This window comes from Bipolaris zeicola, assembly GCF_000523435.1.
Source record: "Bipolaris zeicola 26-R-13 unplaced genomic scaffold scaffold_378, whole genome shotgun sequence".
Taxonomy (NCBI): domain Eukaryota; kingdom Fungi; phylum Ascomycota; class Dothideomycetes; order Pleosporales; family Pleosporaceae; genus Bipolaris; species Bipolaris zeicola.
Genome location: NW_006912427.1, coordinates 1 through 15,301, shown reverse-complemented (window position 1 = coordinate 15,301; position 15,301 = coordinate 1). Strand labels below are relative to the sequence as shown.

The 15,301-nt window shown below is 48.4% G+C and overlaps 7 protein-coding genes across 7 annotated transcripts; 3 read left to right on the top strand and 4 right to left on the bottom strand.

Moving 5' to 3' along the window:
- Positions 1 to 550: 550 nt before the first annotated feature.
- On the bottom strand, positions 551 to 1,644 carry COCCADRAFT_9907 (uncharacterized protein; the record flags this gene model as incomplete). Its single annotated transcript, XM_007719993.1, has 3 exons — positions 551 to 1,000; positions 1,089 to 1,287; positions 1,364 to 1,644. The coding sequence occupies 3 exons, from the start codon at positions 1,642 to 1,644 to the stop codon at positions 551 to 553; spliced, it is 930 nt and encodes a 309-aa protein (XP_007718183.1).
- Positions 1,645 to 3,747: 2,103 nt separating this feature from the next.
- Positions 3,748 to 4,650, bottom strand: COCCADRAFT_111475 (uncharacterized protein; the record flags this gene model as incomplete). The annotated part of the gene is made up of 1 exon (XM_007719992.1): positions 3,748 to 4,650. One exon carries the CDS (start codon positions 4,648 to 4,650, stop codon positions 3,748 to 3,750), a length of 903 nt encoding a protein of 300 aa, XP_007718182.1.
- Positions 4,651 to 5,151: 501 nt separating this feature from the next.
- COCCADRAFT_31017 (uncharacterized protein) lies at positions 5,152 to 6,444 on the top strand (the record flags this gene model as incomplete). Its single annotated transcript, XM_007719991.1, has 1 exon — positions 5,152 to 6,444. One exon carries the CDS (start codon positions 5,152 to 5,154, stop codon positions 6,442 to 6,444), a length of 1,293 nt encoding a protein of 430 aa, XP_007718181.1.
- A 935-nt stretch (positions 6,445 to 7,379) lies between these two features.
- Positions 7,380 to 9,113, bottom strand: COCCADRAFT_41778 (uncharacterized protein; the record flags this gene model as incomplete). Its single annotated transcript, XM_007719990.1, has 3 exons — positions 7,380 to 7,684; positions 7,737 to 7,884; positions 8,007 to 9,113. 3 exons carry the CDS (start codon positions 9,111 to 9,113, stop codon positions 7,380 to 7,382), a joined length of 1,560 nt encoding a protein of 519 aa, XP_007718180.1.
- Positions 9,114 to 9,860: 747 nt separating this feature from the next.
- Positions 9,861 to 11,408, top strand: COCCADRAFT_111484 (glycoside hydrolase family 43 protein; the record flags this gene model as incomplete). The annotated part of the gene is made up of 3 exons (XM_007719989.1): positions 9,861 to 10,188; positions 10,248 to 10,583; positions 10,642 to 11,408. The coding sequence occupies 3 exons, from the start codon at positions 9,861 to 9,863 to the stop codon at positions 11,406 to 11,408; spliced, it is 1,431 nt and encodes a 476-aa protein (XP_007718179.1).
- A 13-nt stretch (positions 11,409 to 11,421) lies between these two features.
- On the bottom strand, positions 11,422 to 13,955 carry COCCADRAFT_41777 (uncharacterized protein; the record flags this gene model as incomplete). Its single annotated transcript, XM_007719988.1, has 7 exons — positions 11,422 to 11,440; positions 11,764 to 11,822; positions 12,042 to 12,530; positions 12,686 to 12,852; positions 12,913 to 13,201; positions 13,252 to 13,342; positions 13,936 to 13,955. The coding sequence occupies 7 exons, from the start codon at positions 13,953 to 13,955 to the stop codon at positions 11,422 to 11,424; spliced, it is 1,134 nt and encodes a 377-aa protein (XP_007718178.1).
- COCCADRAFT_9901 (uncharacterized protein) lies at positions 13,954 to 15,038 on the top strand (the record flags this gene model as incomplete). The annotated part of the gene is made up of 2 exons (XM_007719987.1): positions 13,954 to 14,165; positions 14,216 to 15,038. 2 exons carry the CDS (start codon positions 13,954 to 13,956, stop codon positions 15,036 to 15,038), a joined length of 1,035 nt encoding a protein of 344 aa, XP_007718177.1.
- Positions 15,039 to 15,301: the final 263 nt, after the last annotated feature.

Sequence of the window (15,301 nt, the reverse complement as noted above, 5' to 3'; positions counted from 1 at the left end):
GCTTAGAGGCATTGTACGCAAAGGTGTGGTAGGTGATCAAAGTTGGTGGGGTGACCGACTCGCTTGCCTGACCGACTCGCTTATCCAACACGTTACCAAGATACGTAATTGGTATTAGTTCAACTCTTCATGCAACTACATTCACACACTCACCCCACATCCGATCTGCGTACGCACACCTGTAACAAACGAAACAGGGCATGGAAACATCCACATTGAATCCAGCCCCACAATCATCTTATCCACACGTCGTCATTAGCACTCACATCGCATCTAAGCCACTTGCTTCTAGATTCTAAGGAGAAAATCCAGTCTACATACAGCATGATTATGTGTGGCTGACAGCCCACACAAACTCGTGAGACACCATGGCTTAGTGCATGACTTTACTGTGTCCAAAACTGTTGCGCATCTCTCCCCTTCAACAGACATGCGCAATCTTGATCATCAATCCCAAAGTGCATTTCCTTTTACAACGAACTCGGCCCGTTCCCGGTCCAAGTACATCTGCCCAACAGGAAAACCAGCCAACCCCCAAGTGAATCCTGCATCATATGTCCGTCAATGACACGTTGTTCACGATATCTTTGCCCCTCTGCTCTTCCTCTTTTTTCTTCTTCTCCTCCTTGATTCTTTTCTCTTCCCTCTCGCTATACCGATCCCCAAACAGATCAAAATGTGGCCGCATGACAAGCGTATACTTGACAAACTCTTCCATACAGTCCACCAATCTATCTCGATTACCACTCGGCATGAGCCTGCTTCCTCCCTCCTCGATAGCATCCGCATCCGTGAACTGCTTGTAGGCCATGGGAATGGAGCTTTGATTGGGTATCGTGAACATGCGCATCCAGCGGCCAAGTATACGAAGTGAGTTGACTGTATTGAAAGATTGTGAGCCGCCGTTAACTTGGGCAATGGCGAGGGTGCGGCCCTGGGTGGGTCGGACAGAGCCAGTGGACAGTGGGATCCAGTCGATTTGATTTTTGAAGACGGCCGTCTATTGTCGCCAATCAGCCAAACAATCACGTTTAGACCCACGAAACCAGATGGCTGATAAAAAGGGGGGTAGCTAATGGGCTACTTACAAGATTGCCATGCTGCTCAGGACTGACCCAAACATGTCCATCACTCCACTTGCTCAACTCCCGCAATTCTTGGACTTTTTCATGCGAGTGTTGCACGTCGTCCTTGACCGGGAGCCCAGTGGGATTGAACACGCGCACGTCACAGCCAAGTCGGAATAAGATACGACTGGCTTCATAAGCAAGCAGTCGAGAATATGATCTATCCATCGAATCAGCACTGTCACAGAAGGAAAGCAAATGACTGTAGAGCATTTTTGCTGGAAAAGGTGGATTACCGTTCTCGCATGCTGCCGTATAGTACCAGGACTTTGATCCTATCACCGCCCTTCTTCATCACCTGTTCATCCACCATTTTCAACGCTGTGCTGAGCTCCAGTCTAGCTATCCAATCGTCATCTGTGTGTTTGGCATCTAGCAAAAACGGTCGATATGCTTGGCGAATCGAGGCATCATCTTCGTGCGCGGGTATTGCAAAAGACGAATACCGGTACTGGGGATCTATCGCGATTTCTGCTCTGGTGCGTTCTGCCGCTGTGTTGTTTAGATCGCTGTTCATGGTTGTGGTAATGGCTGAGCACGAGAATTGCTGAGTGCGCCTTGTTCCAAGGCGGACAGCTGCTTTGCTGCACAAGATCGTACGTGCAAGCGGCCGATAGAGGAACATGAACGAGCTTAGCAACTAGCGGAAGCAGTCTCTTTTTTTCGAAATAGTAGTTGCGCGAAATGTTGACAGGGGTTGCTATTTTCCAGATGTGTATGACTTTTCGGTAAGGAATTGATATGTATCTGCCAAGACTCGACATGTCACTCATTGCTTGCTATTGGTCAATCCGGATTACGAGCGGTGCGGCTCTAGGCTTCTGAATTTGCAAGCAAACCTGAGGTGTAGTGATCAGCACTCATTACATGAATATCTTGGTGAAAATATCCATTTAAGATCAGTTGTTCTATAATAACCTTTGATACACGTAAGTACGGACGCCATTGCTTCCTTTGGCCGAGCTGCCCGGTAATGATGAATCCTTGCGATGAACATAGTGAGATGATGCACATTGCTATAAACCTCGAGGTCGTTGCAACGCAAATAAAGGGGTGTACATTCTTCCGTTTCGATGATCTTACACTTACTTCATTCATGTTGAAAACTTCTCTTTGCCACACAGTGGCAGGGATAGTGTTGATTACAGGATAAACAATGTGCCATGGCAGTATGGTGCTTATAGTAGTCGTTTGGTTAGGAACATGTAAAGAGTTTACTAACAATGAAAAGGATAACCGGAATGGGATCGGCTCGGTATCACTGAAGGCTATGTGAGCAATATCAATCTTATGTGCTTACACCTTTTTTTTAGCTGGTCACTTTGGTCCACAAGTTAATGGTAAAGTCGCATGAGCAACCCTTGGTGTTGTGGTCATAGAACTATTATACTTAATGTATATCAAATGGATTAGGGTTCGTAACGTGTATTCCGAGGTACTATTGACAGGAGGTATGCGTCAAGGACGCATAGACACCCAGTCACATATTAGCTCTGCATTACCTGTTCCACAGTGCACTCGCCCAATCCAGATCACTCTCAATACTTGTTATGAATTAGATCATCCTCCCATTTTCCATAGCACGTACATGACATGTCCATGCTGCATCGTTTATTGATTTAGGAGAACCTAGACTTGCTTTCGCGTTACTACCCGACGGAAGCAACTAATAGACAGGGTTAAGCAGTGTCAAACTAGGCGACAGACACATCGACGGTATGCTGTAACTGTCTGATACATCCATCTTATGGTGTTGGGTTCGAAGAGAGTTGTAGGAAGGGGAACATTGCATAAGGCACACGTCGTTGCGGTGGCAACCATCATCGAAATGCTTGTGTTGATCGGATCTGTCTATCTGTGAAACGAACGGTTAGCAGATGGGTGAAGAGGCATGTCTAATTGACGACTGATGCGACAGCAACGTCACAAAAAAGCCCAAATGCTATACTAGGGTAACAGTTTGCCAACGGCATGAATAAAGATAAGAGATCCAAGAACCAGAGGGATCAAGAATGGGAAATTAGAACATGTGTTGTTCAACGAGAACATAGCCGGAGATCATAATATATCTAGCCCAACGATCGCGACCCCTGTGTTTTTGGCCCACACTGGTCCCAGCTCTCGTACGTCATAGAGGAGCTTCATCAATCTGCATATCAAATGGTTTTGGAAGACTGCCAAACAGTGGACAAAGAGGGGGAAAAGGGCGAAGAGATGATCAACATTGTTGGGAAACGATTTGCCATAGACTGAATGGCAGGGAAGGACCACTAGATGATACTGAACACATGTCATCGAGGCTAGTGAAGGGACGGAGTTGCATTCTGGGGAGATGGCAGAAGGCAAGTGATGGAGTTTTGATACGCAAATTACGTAGGTGAGCAACTGAGCACACTGTGTAGCGCATCCTCGCTTTTGTTCTGCCAAAGGGGTAGTACCTGTCAATATTTCATCTAACGACTGCATGCAATTGCAGAGAATGCGATGTGCGGCTTACGCTCTCCTACTAGAGGTGTATCATGTGCAAGTGCGACAAGCAAACTCACAACGAAACACTGGTCGGACAAAGGTGTGAATGGATATTGCCGCCGACAAAGTCGGACAGGTATGATTAGGTCGCTCAACTCTTATGATTTTGCATCAGCCTGTCTACAATGCTAATGCCCATCTGTTCCTCAGCAGAAAGCTGGGGTATGGGCCTTTGTTCAGATGCAAAGCCATTTCTTTGCATGATGTTCTCCATCATACGTATACCCCGCAGTTCCTGTAGTGGCGGGATGTTCTGGAGGCTGTCTGGATCTATAGTGTCGAAGTCGAGGCTGCCTGTAGGCTTGACGGCTCCAGTAACTGTGAAGATGGCATGCGGGGTGATGACAAAGTCACACTGGACTTCTCCTGGCCTGGTGGGTTTGATTGTCTCCATGCTGATTCGAGCCTCGTCTACAACTTGGGAGGCATGGGCAATGGCAACTACAGGGGCCTGGTGGCGTAGTACGCCCAGGTCTTGCAGCATCGCCCACTGCACTTCGAACAGATTCTGCCCACCCCAGACACTGACGCCCTGAACGTTGAAGATGAGACCGCCTATGACGCACATGTCGATCATAAGACCCTCATCGCGCATCTGGGCGAGCGTGACGGGCCGGCCGGCACCAGCCTTCTCCATGCCATCGAGGCAAGCGGCTAGTTCGTATCTGCTCGCATCGATACGCCCCGGGTCCAAAACGAGGAAACCCCTGCGCAAGCGATGTGTAGCCACAATGAGCCTCTTCCCATCCTTAAGGGCGCGGGCGCGCAAGCACTCAAGGCTATTGTCGGGCATGGCAAGGATGACCTGGGCAGAGTGGTAGCAGGGCAGGGCAGCCAAGCGCTCGACGGCGGCAGCAGACCCTCTGAAGTCGGGCGTGAAGGCCATGAAGTCATAGTTGAAGCGCGCATCAGGCACGGCATCCTGGATTAGCTCCTGGTAGACGCGCGACCAAATCAGCCTGGTGCGCTCGTCGGAGGATGCGCTGGCTGTCATTGGAGAAGCCATGGTTAAGCGGAGGGCGGGCGGCTGGGCAGCGCACAAAGTCTATTTGCTCGTTTCTGTATGTACGTAAGTATGTCAGTACGACCCAGGCTTCCTATTCTTTATTTCTAGTATCTTGCTGGGGGGGAAATCGAACAGGCCAGATGGGCGAGGGCCTGGGTTAAGACGGCGACGGCGACGACGACGACGGCACCGGATGACTAACCCTTCCGTACTACCCCATCTGCCCACTACCTCCAACTCGACACAGCCAAGTGGCATCGATTTGGCGATGCTCGGTGCAAGTCTAGGAGCATCGGACGCTGCCGTGGCTCGCTATACATTCCTCAGGCAGACTTTTTCGCCTCTTTGCCGGGCTCTTCCGGACAACCGCTTGCCGGGAATAGTAACCCGCCTATACCGGCTACATGGTATGTTACCGAACACTCACATATCTATATCTGCAACCGGCAAGCCAACCCATGCTCGGTGCATTGGCATCATCGATCCACCATGAATGAGATCCCCAGTCAGATCCCCGCGGCCCTTTTGACAACTGACCACGTCGTGCGGATCGACGGGGCGACGACGAACACTACCAACTCCACCCACACGACCACTCTTCATCATCCCGTCCTGGATAAAGCGAGTCCCGAACAGCTCTCGCACGAGGCCGACGAGTCCCAGGCCGCCAAGAAAAAGCTCTCAACCGCCGCGAAGACGCTCCAAGTGCTGAAATGGTTCGTCAAAGACCAGTGGTTCCTCCTCGCCATGGGCGCCGTCGTCCTGGTGTCGTCCCAAGTCCAAGTGCCCGCTTCACAGCAGCGGATCAAGCGCACAGTAATCACCTACCTGGCCGTCTCCGTCATCTTCTTCATCAATGGCTGTACCCTTGACACCCGCGTCATGCTCGCCAACTACATGCGTTGGAAGCTGCACATCTTCGTCCAACTCCAGTGCTACCTCGTCTGCTCCGCTGCCACCTTTGCCATTGTCAGTTTGTGCGCCACCAATCCCCGCTTCATGGACCCATGGCTCCTCATCGGCTTCTTGTTCGTGGGCAGCGCGCCGACGACCATGTCTAGCAACGTCGTCATGACGCGCCAAGCCCATGGCAACGCCGCCCTGACCGTCGTCCAATCTGTAATCGGCCAGTTTCTCTGCCCCTTTCTGACTCCAATCATACTCCAGATGTACCTCTCTACCGGGTCGTGGTACAGCAAGGTCTTGCAGCGTGGATCCAGTTATGCGGGCATCTACCAGCGTGTCTTCATGCAACTTGGCCTCTCGCTTTTTCTGCCCATGCTTCTCGGCCAGATTGTGCAGCGCTTGTTTCCCAAGACAACTAAAAAAGTCTTCTTTGATTGGAACTTGCTCAAGCTGTCTTCGATTGCCCTGCTAACCATGGTATGGCAGACGTTCGATCAAGCCTTTTCATCGGGTGCCTTTGAAGCTGTAAAACCCTCCAATATCGTCTTCATCGTCTTCATCAACATTGCACTGTACATGATTTGGTCGGCGATTTGCTTCACAGCTGCTTCGCTCTGGCTACCGAAAAAAGACGTCATCGCTTGCTGCTACTGCTGTCCCGCAAAAGCGCTGGCAATGGTCGTCCCGCTTACATCAGTCATGTACATCAACATTGATCCTGTCAATCAGTCCAAGATGCAGATTCCTGCAATCATCTTTCAGGCGTTCCAGGTTGCTATAGGAGGTATCATGACCATTGGCTTTCGCAAGTGGATAAAGCCAGAAGAAGAGAGGGAGGAAGCGGAGAAGCTGGTCGAGGCAGGCGGCAGAAATTAAGTCAATGCCTGTAGCTATACCCTTTTGTCTTGCGTCCATGGATACCATCACTTGCATCGATTTCGCAAGTTCTCTCCTTCTCTAGCATGTTCAGTAGCTTTGAGATAGGTCTCCTCAATTCGTTACCCATCTCCTACTCTGTCGCCTTACAGTTGTTCACGCTCCGGTACAAGGCCCATAGTGCCTTACTTCTCTTCAGCCTATCTGCTTAGTGTATAAAACCCCACTGCCATATTCCATCCGATCCTAGCTATATCCTATGCTCTTAGGTAAGGCAACAGTATTCATTAGGTATTTATCCCACGATTAAGATTCCCTATATAAAAAGTAATTCTTTTAACTAGTAGAGGTACTTACGTTTCTAAACAGCTATTATAGAACGATAAGTAATTAAGCTTAAACGATGAGAGAGGCGATGTTATAAGTAGGCTGGTAAACGGGTCTCCACATCGGGATCTTAAAATTACGGTTATCTCGACCAATAATTACCTCATTAGGAAGCTTAGTAGCTCGTTTTGTAGCCCTAAGTTAGTAGTCTATTTTTGCTTAATATAGTAGTAGGCCAACTCTAATAGATAAGCTAGTATCTAAGATCGGAGTAAAATGTAGAGACCTGACTCTTAGCACAACGGGTTACTAAATATCTTCCTATCTATCAGAGTTAGCCTATTATTATACTAGACAAAGGTTAAGCTTAGATTAAGGGCTATAAAATGGGCTACTAAACGTCCAAATTGGGTAATTATTCGCAGAGTAAATGAAGAAAAACGATCTCAAGGTAGAGACCCGACTTACCACACTATTCCTAGCGACATAGCTCACAATCATAATATAAAATTATGAAATATTTCAGTAAAATAATGGATGTGTAGGTTTGACTAGATCTTATTTATCTACAATACCTTCCATGGTGCTGCTAAAAGACCATAAGCTATTCAGTTATGTTGCTCAGCCACAGGCTCCTTGCCTGTAATCTTCCTCCACTTACTATTAAGGAAGTATACGGGGATTCCAAGGAGACAGATGCTAATGAAAATCCCCATAAGTATCATAAAAGTCTTTATGTAGGAGAATACATGCGTCATTGGCACGATGCCATAGGCGGCTCCGAAGCTCACCAGATTCTTTCCACCAACCACAACCACGACTCCCGCACCAGGATTTTCGGGAATGACCTCAGCGGCGAAGGTGGTCGTTGTGATGAGAATGCAGGTGAATGAGAATTCATAGATGGCCCAGCCTGTAATTCTTATTTTAGTGACGAGCTATTGTTTACACCAGGTGTATCTTACCAATTACCATTCCCCATGCACTATACCTCTCGGGCCACTGTGCGCCAATTGCGATAGCGACAATTCCAATGATGCCAGTCAGTGTTGGGATGATGAGATGGACCAGATGATGCTCTGGCTTATGAACACTACTGTTGCGGCGAGTAAGCTATATGTTAATTTTATCGGCACAGTATCCTGAGTAAAGCATTGACGCAAAGCAAGCAGGCATCACACCCGCCTATAGGATATTAGTGACTTACGACCGACATAAGTACACCAATAATTCACATTGAAAAGTCCAACGGATTTGGCGTTCCAGCCGTAACCCTGCTCCAGAACAGAACTGTACACAAGTGTGATACCAATGGCCACGCCGAGGGAGATAGAGGACACCAGCAGCGAATAGATAATGCCAGGTGCTGTGGCTGCCTTGCCTATTTTGATATAGGCGTTCAACCACACTGAGAAGCCATTCGTCGTGACATCGCTCCACGGTTTCAGCTCTTGCATGAAAGATTTCTTCACTATTTTACGAGTCTCAATTCGCTCGAGCTCACCGTACTGGGCAATAGCAATAGGATCAGTCACGATACGTGTGGTACCAAACTCGTCCGTGTAGATGACCTGGCCGTTCAACAAAGTTGGTGAACGCTGAAATTTCGTCTCAGGAGCCAAGAAGACAACGAGAAGTGTGGACAGACCCAGTGTCACTGCAAAGAACCAATAGAACATGCGCCACAAAGAAGCAGCCACCAAGTACGAATTGGAAATCTGGAGTCCTGCATTGACACAGTTCTGGACAGACCAGTACAGGCCAAAGTAGAAGCTCCGCTCATGGAGGAATGTGACATCTGAGAGGATCAAGGGAAGCAGCGACTCGGTGGCGCCTGTACCAATGCCGAGGAAAATTCGGCTAATGAGATGGGCGTTGAAATCCTTGGCTGTAGCAGCAGTGATGTTTGTGACAAAGCACAACAAAACTGCGAACAGAAAGACTGGCCTACGACCGAAAATAAACGCCAGTGGTAGTAATCCAAGACAACCAAAGGCCATAACCATGGTGGAGTAAGTGCTGAGTCCAGTGACCTCTTCTGGAGTATGGCCTTGAGGAATGTACATTCCATAGAGAGTGGCCATAAAAGCTCCAGTTCCGGATACTGCAATGAGTGAGAAAATGGAGAACCAGCAGCAGGTGACGACAATTCCCCATTTTCTCAAGGTGCTGAAGTTCAAAGGATCGTTGGGATCATCTGTCGGAACAGGGATCTTTCGGATTTCATCTGATCCAGAAAGAAGGACGATGTCTCCATTTGCCTGCTGAATGTTGTTGTTGATGTCTTTGCCACCTTCGAACTCAATGTTCTCGATGGAAGGTTTCTCTTTGCTAGCATCCATGGTCGAAGTGTGGTACGACATGGAGGGTAGAGAGTCTGACTTAAGAAGTGGAAGGATCAACTCAAAGAGATGGTGTCAGGATGAGGCCATCAAAATATGGGTAGAAACGGAGAAGATATATGTGCTGCTAACTTTGAGCGAGTTACATGTTTTCGTTAGTGCTCGAATTCTAGATCTGGTACCCATGGACGGGGACTAGGGGTCGGGTCAATAACCCCACATTATCTCCCCAGCTCCCCAGACCCCAAGCATCCAATCCAAGTCGCATTCCGAAATGCTACTCCATACCGCGAATGATGAACTTTGTAATTTTTGCATGCTGATTCGCTAAATTGATCCAATCTCCACCTATCAGAAGTTTTCGCAGTGCATAGAAATTTCACCTAATGCATCTTGTATCAGGTACTCCACGGGTTAGGTGCCGTCATTTCTTATCGCATTCTCATCCGAAGCATTCCGAAACATAGTAGCAAACCTATACGAGTAGTAGAGGTTCTCCTTAGCTATAGTTGCTAACCTTTCCCAATGATGTTCCATGCCAAGAAAGCTGTTTACCCGGGACATCTGCCTAGCTCTACCCTGAATCCGGTCGTCGGATTGTGGAGGATAGGGCGGCTATCACATGACTCATTCGTACCATAGAGTGCCTTAGTGCCCTAGCTGTGGGCTTATTTAAAGACTGAGGAATTGGGGAGTTTAATCATACGCTGGGGTTCTGTGTAAAGCATAAACTGGATTTTCGTTATTATGCGGCTCATACAAGTCTCAACTACTGTAATCGGTTTGCTCAGTCACGTTTCGGCGTTCAAGAATCCAATCATCAGCGGAGTCAACGCCGACCCGTCCATCATCCGTGTCGAGGACGATTATTTTATCGCAACTTCGTCTTTCGAATATTTTCCAGGCCTGCCTATCTATCATTCAAAGAACCTCGTCGACTGGAACCTTATAGGCCATGGTTTGACTACCCGGAACGGTATTTTTGATAGAGCACTGCTCACATCCGGTGGTATTTTTGCCCCTACAATCCGTTACCACAATGGGACATTCTTTCTCACCACGAATTATGCTGATGGTAAGACACTCTAAAAAAAATGCTGGTCATCAATCAATGAGGCTGACGGTCATCTTCAGGCTTTAATCCTTCTGATCAACGACCGTTCTTCATCACCACTAATGACATATTCTCAGGCGATTGGAGCAAACCAATCTACTTTGAGCAGACGGGTATCGACCCAGACCTATTCTTCGATGACGATGGTTGCGTATATCTATCTACTGGCCTGCCCGAGTTCGCACCTCAGCTCGGCAACAGCACTATTTATCAATCCAAGGTAGACATGACCACGGGCAGATCATTAACCGAGCAAAGGATGATATATCGATCAACTTTGCCAGAGGACATCCCATGGGCAGAAGGAGCCCATGTATACAAGATCAATGGTACATACTACCTTTCAGTTGCAGAAGGTACGTATTGTTCAACAAGGGAGTAGGCTCTAGGAGACTAACACGAGTACGCATGTAGGTGGCACTGAAAAACTCCATCGCCAGACATTCCATCGAGGCCCATCTCCTTCAGGCCCCTGGGAGAAGAGTCCTTTAGGTCCCATGGTCTTCAACGGACGTGATACTGCTGCTCCAGTTCAACAAACCGGCCATGCAGACCTTGTCCAGCGCCCCGACGGTAAATGGTATTCTGTATTCCTGGCTGTGCGCCCACAGGCTCCTCAGAATATTAATGGCACCTGGATTCTAGGCCGTGAGACGTTCTTAAGCCCTGTCTCGTGGTTTGACGGCTGGCCTCTTGCCAACAATGGATCAGAGATCACTCTCGATATGCCGGACCCGGACTTGCCTTCTCAGTTAGTTAAGAACGCCACGTCCAGCGATGACTTCACTTCCTCGGTTCTCGATTCCAAATGGGAATTCCGAGGCGCACCATATGGCGATTGGCATCGCGTTTCCAATTCATCTTTGATTCTGCACGGGACGCAACGGAATCTCAAAGCTCTTGACGGGAATGCGCTCTTGACGCGAAGGCAAGATAGCCTGAAATCACACTTTAGCGTCTCTATTGAGTTCAAACCTACAAAAGAAACACATGAAGCTGGAATTACTGCATACGTCAATGATGCGTATCACAATACCATTTCTGTGGTGCTTTGCCAAAATCAAACAAGGACTCTTTGCTTGAAGACAGCAACCATTGCACAGGGGGCGACCGTAGACGGGAACATGACTACAGAGTACTTTCCCCTGCCTGATGAGTATGTTCACGATGGATCTGCATAAGTGCGTCTGCACATTAAGGCCGCACCTGAGACCTACCGGCTTGGATAGTCTTCAGAAGCATCATCCCAAGAACCCACGTGGCTTACAGCTTTTCCATCGTCATACATGGCGCCGTTCTATGGCGGTCGCATCTGCTGGAATGGCGCACGAATGGGGCTTTATGCCACAGGAAACGGTCTTCCCATCCTTACTGATGCAACATTTAGGAGCGTCAGGGTGATAAATGAGTAAGGAGATAGAATCGACAACATAGAATGAGCGATGCGAGCGTACAGAGTATCTTGAGAATGAGCATCTGGTCCATCGATCATTATAAACATTCTGCCTTTGTTCAAATCATGCTTCCGATGCATACGAAACCTGCCAAACCCCGACCAAACGAGATGTAATCAGCAGCAGTTCAGTTGGGTGTACCTTCATTGTGAGAACAAACCTTCAGAGCTTTACTGTCTCTCATCTTCAGTGCTAAAGAAAACGTTGAATAGCCGTCCAAGATCGCACCTGTTGGGGGAGTTGGACCAGTTGTAGAAGGTTGATTGTTTTGCTTACCAACACCGCATACTCCAGACTGTTGAGTCACAACGGAACAGTACTTTGTAGAAATCTGGTAATCGTAATTTGAACTATTCATACTACTTGCACACCTGCAGATTTCGTTTGCCGACTTGCCCAATCCTTTGCACTGTTGTATGTGCAGTTATAGTCCATAAATTCTGCTGGGTTCATCTTGATCTCTGTTGCCCTCTTGTCTGTCGCTGGTCTGGCAGCTTCACGAGAGTATCTCTGCACTGTTCTGGCTCTCTCGTATCGAGCATCGTAAATCTCCTGCGGCCGCTTTTGAGCTTCTTCCTTTGATATGGTCTCGTCAGCGTCCGCGAAGAACGCACCCAGTGCCTCTGCATCTTCGATCGCTTGATTAGCACCTTGACCCTGCGTCGGGAGCATGGCATGTGCAGCATCACCGATCAGAATTACACGTCCAGAATGCCACCTTCTCAACGGTTCTGTGTCCCTGGGCTGCCAGAGCCCTATATCATCTCCAGCAACTTTGAAAGGAGCTTTGGCCCAATTCGGGAACTCTCCGTACTCTTTCATCAAGATGTCGAAGTCACCCTTGTAGTTCTAACTGTTTTTTGAGTTTAGTGCTGATTTTTGATCTGGAACTAGCGCCACCAAGGAGTACACTTTGCCACCTTAAGCAGGTCCCATAATCATAGATGCGAATGGTTGATGAACTGGCAGAATGCTTCGTCTTCCTCCAACTCTGAAGTTTGTACCATGAGTCTATACGCCGAAAATCCTGTCGGCTGTGCTTGAACTTCATGGCCTAGAACGTGTTTGCGCAGATTCGACTTGATGCCGTCCGCACCTACGATGACATCGCCTCGAAGGACAGTACCATCTTTCAGGGTGACTGATCCAGCATCTGGATCACAGGAAACCACTCATGACGATGTTCTGATTGCCACAGGTTGGCCTTGTCCTTGTTCGCGCGTCGCGAAACGTCTCAATGCATCGTGCAGATCCATGCGATAGTATATCATACGATCGGCACCGTATTCGGTCTTCAACGTCAAAGGAATCTTGCGCACAAGCTGTCCGTCCGTGGAGTATATCTTGAAGCCTTCAACTTTCAAGGCTCCAGCATTCTTCAACACTTCACCCATGCCGAAGCCTTTTTCCAGTATTTTCGATGCATTGGGCTGGAGTGATATAGTAGCGCCAATTTCACGATTCAGAGAAGATTGCTCGAGAACAGTGATGTGGCGGCCTGGTGCGCGAAGTGCGATTGCCTGTAAGACATTAGTTTGAGAAGAAAGCAGTTATGTGGAACAGATCTGACCGATGCAAGACCCGCAATTCCTCCTCCAACAATGACGATATTAAGCAACTGATCTTGAGACACATTGGTATCTAGGGCACAGTTCGTTGAGCTGTTGCAAAGTGAGAACATTTCCGAGGCTCGTAGACCACTCAAACCTAGTATATGGTCTCCATGTTGGAACAGATACTCCACGTCGACGCGGGAATGTGGAGGGTCATGTAGAGGCAGATGACGCGCGCAATGGTGAGTCCGATTGGCTAGACAGGCACTCTCCGAAATTCGACCCCCCATTTGTTGGTAGTTGTCCCCATCCGAAGAGAGGTCATTGTTGGATCTTTTTCAAGCAATTGACTCACTCTATTGGCATATGTGCACGCTGGCGTAAGCTTTTTTCCCTAATTTACTCTTGTTACATTGAGTCGCGGTGGTCGATCCTTCCAGAACAGGGCACGCAGGGGTATCCACCACAAACGCTAGAGTGATCTGGATCCGAATCATCCGTTCTCGTTCGGATTCGTTCCTCGGGTCTTTCCGCGCGTTTCCGAAGAAAACCTAGTCACTCTCTCGGGGCCTGTGGCGATGATCGGAAATGACCAGCTCTACCATTAGCACAAGCAGAGTATATGAGTTTGCAGCCATGGTGACCTTCCAAGATCACAAACTTTACACATCTACACAACAAGCATACAACCAAACTTTGGCCCATCATCCAGAATAGCCATGGCTACAATCACACAGACCGAGCCCGCGCTCTCCGTGTGGGCTGTCGCAAACCCTACGCAGAAGCCTTTGAAGATTGACGGCACAGACGAGACCTACGGTGATTGGCGGGATGATCTGGTTCGCGATGGTTACGCAATCATCAAGGGAGCTATCCCAGCCGATAAAGTAGAGAGCTACGCGGATCGCATGTACTCACTTATCGAGGGATTGTACGTTGAGGACTTTCAGTACCCTCTCGAAATAGCTTATTAAAGTACAGTGAGCTTGGATACAACCGCAACGACTCATCGACGGTCCATCCCGACAAGCTGCCAGTCATTAATGAAAAGGGCATGCTCTTTACATATGCTGCTTGCCACGAGGACTTTGTCTGGGACATACGCAGCGAGCCCGGTATCGTCAATGCATTCGAGAAAGTATATCAGGACGAGGACTTAATCGTGTCCTTTGATGCTATCAACTATGGCTTCGCTAACCGCACAAACCTTCCTAAGAACTCGCCATGGCCTCACCAGGACCAGGATCCTGAGAAGCCAGGTTTCCGCTGCCTGCAGGGTCTTGTTAATTTGCACCGCGCTGGTCCTAACGATGGTGGACTGATCGTGTGCAAGGGAGCTCACTTGCTTAGTGAGCAATTCCACAAGGACATGAAGGATGAGAAGCGCATCCCCGCCTGGACCCCAGAATGGTACGGATACACTGGTGCAGGCATGAAGTGGCTTGAGGAGCACGGCTGCGAGTGGTACAAGGTCGAGGCTGAGGCTGGCGACCTGATCGTCTGGGACTCAAGAACCCCCCATTACAACGTACCTACAACCTCTGATGTCGACCGCCTATGTGTGTATACTTGTTACATGCCAGTCAAGGATGCCACACAAGAAGAGCTTGTTCGCAAGAAGGATGCTTTCGAGAAGCGTCTTGGCACAACTCACTGGCCAAATGCCAGGAATATTGGCTGGAACGAGGCCAAGAGGAATGGTAAATTGGACAAGATCCAGCGCGCAAGGCCTTGGAAGGAACCGAACCTTAGCGAGAGGGCTTCAAAGCTGACAGGCATCCCATATATTAAGGCTTCTGAATAAAAAGGTCGAATTTGTTTGCATGTGTATGTTTCTAAAGTTTCTAACTATCAAAGTGTCCAACATTGAGTGTTATTTACATTTACTCACCCAAGATGAAGGAAGCGTGAATTGTTATTGCTGATTAACAATGATGATCACGAAGTGAGATTGAAAGGAGAAATATAAGGTAATTACTCGGGCCCAACGGCTGCTGTAGCAGAATTTCAATGAAATTGCCCGTGCTCCGCACGGGCCTATCACCTCAACGATAATATCACCTCAAT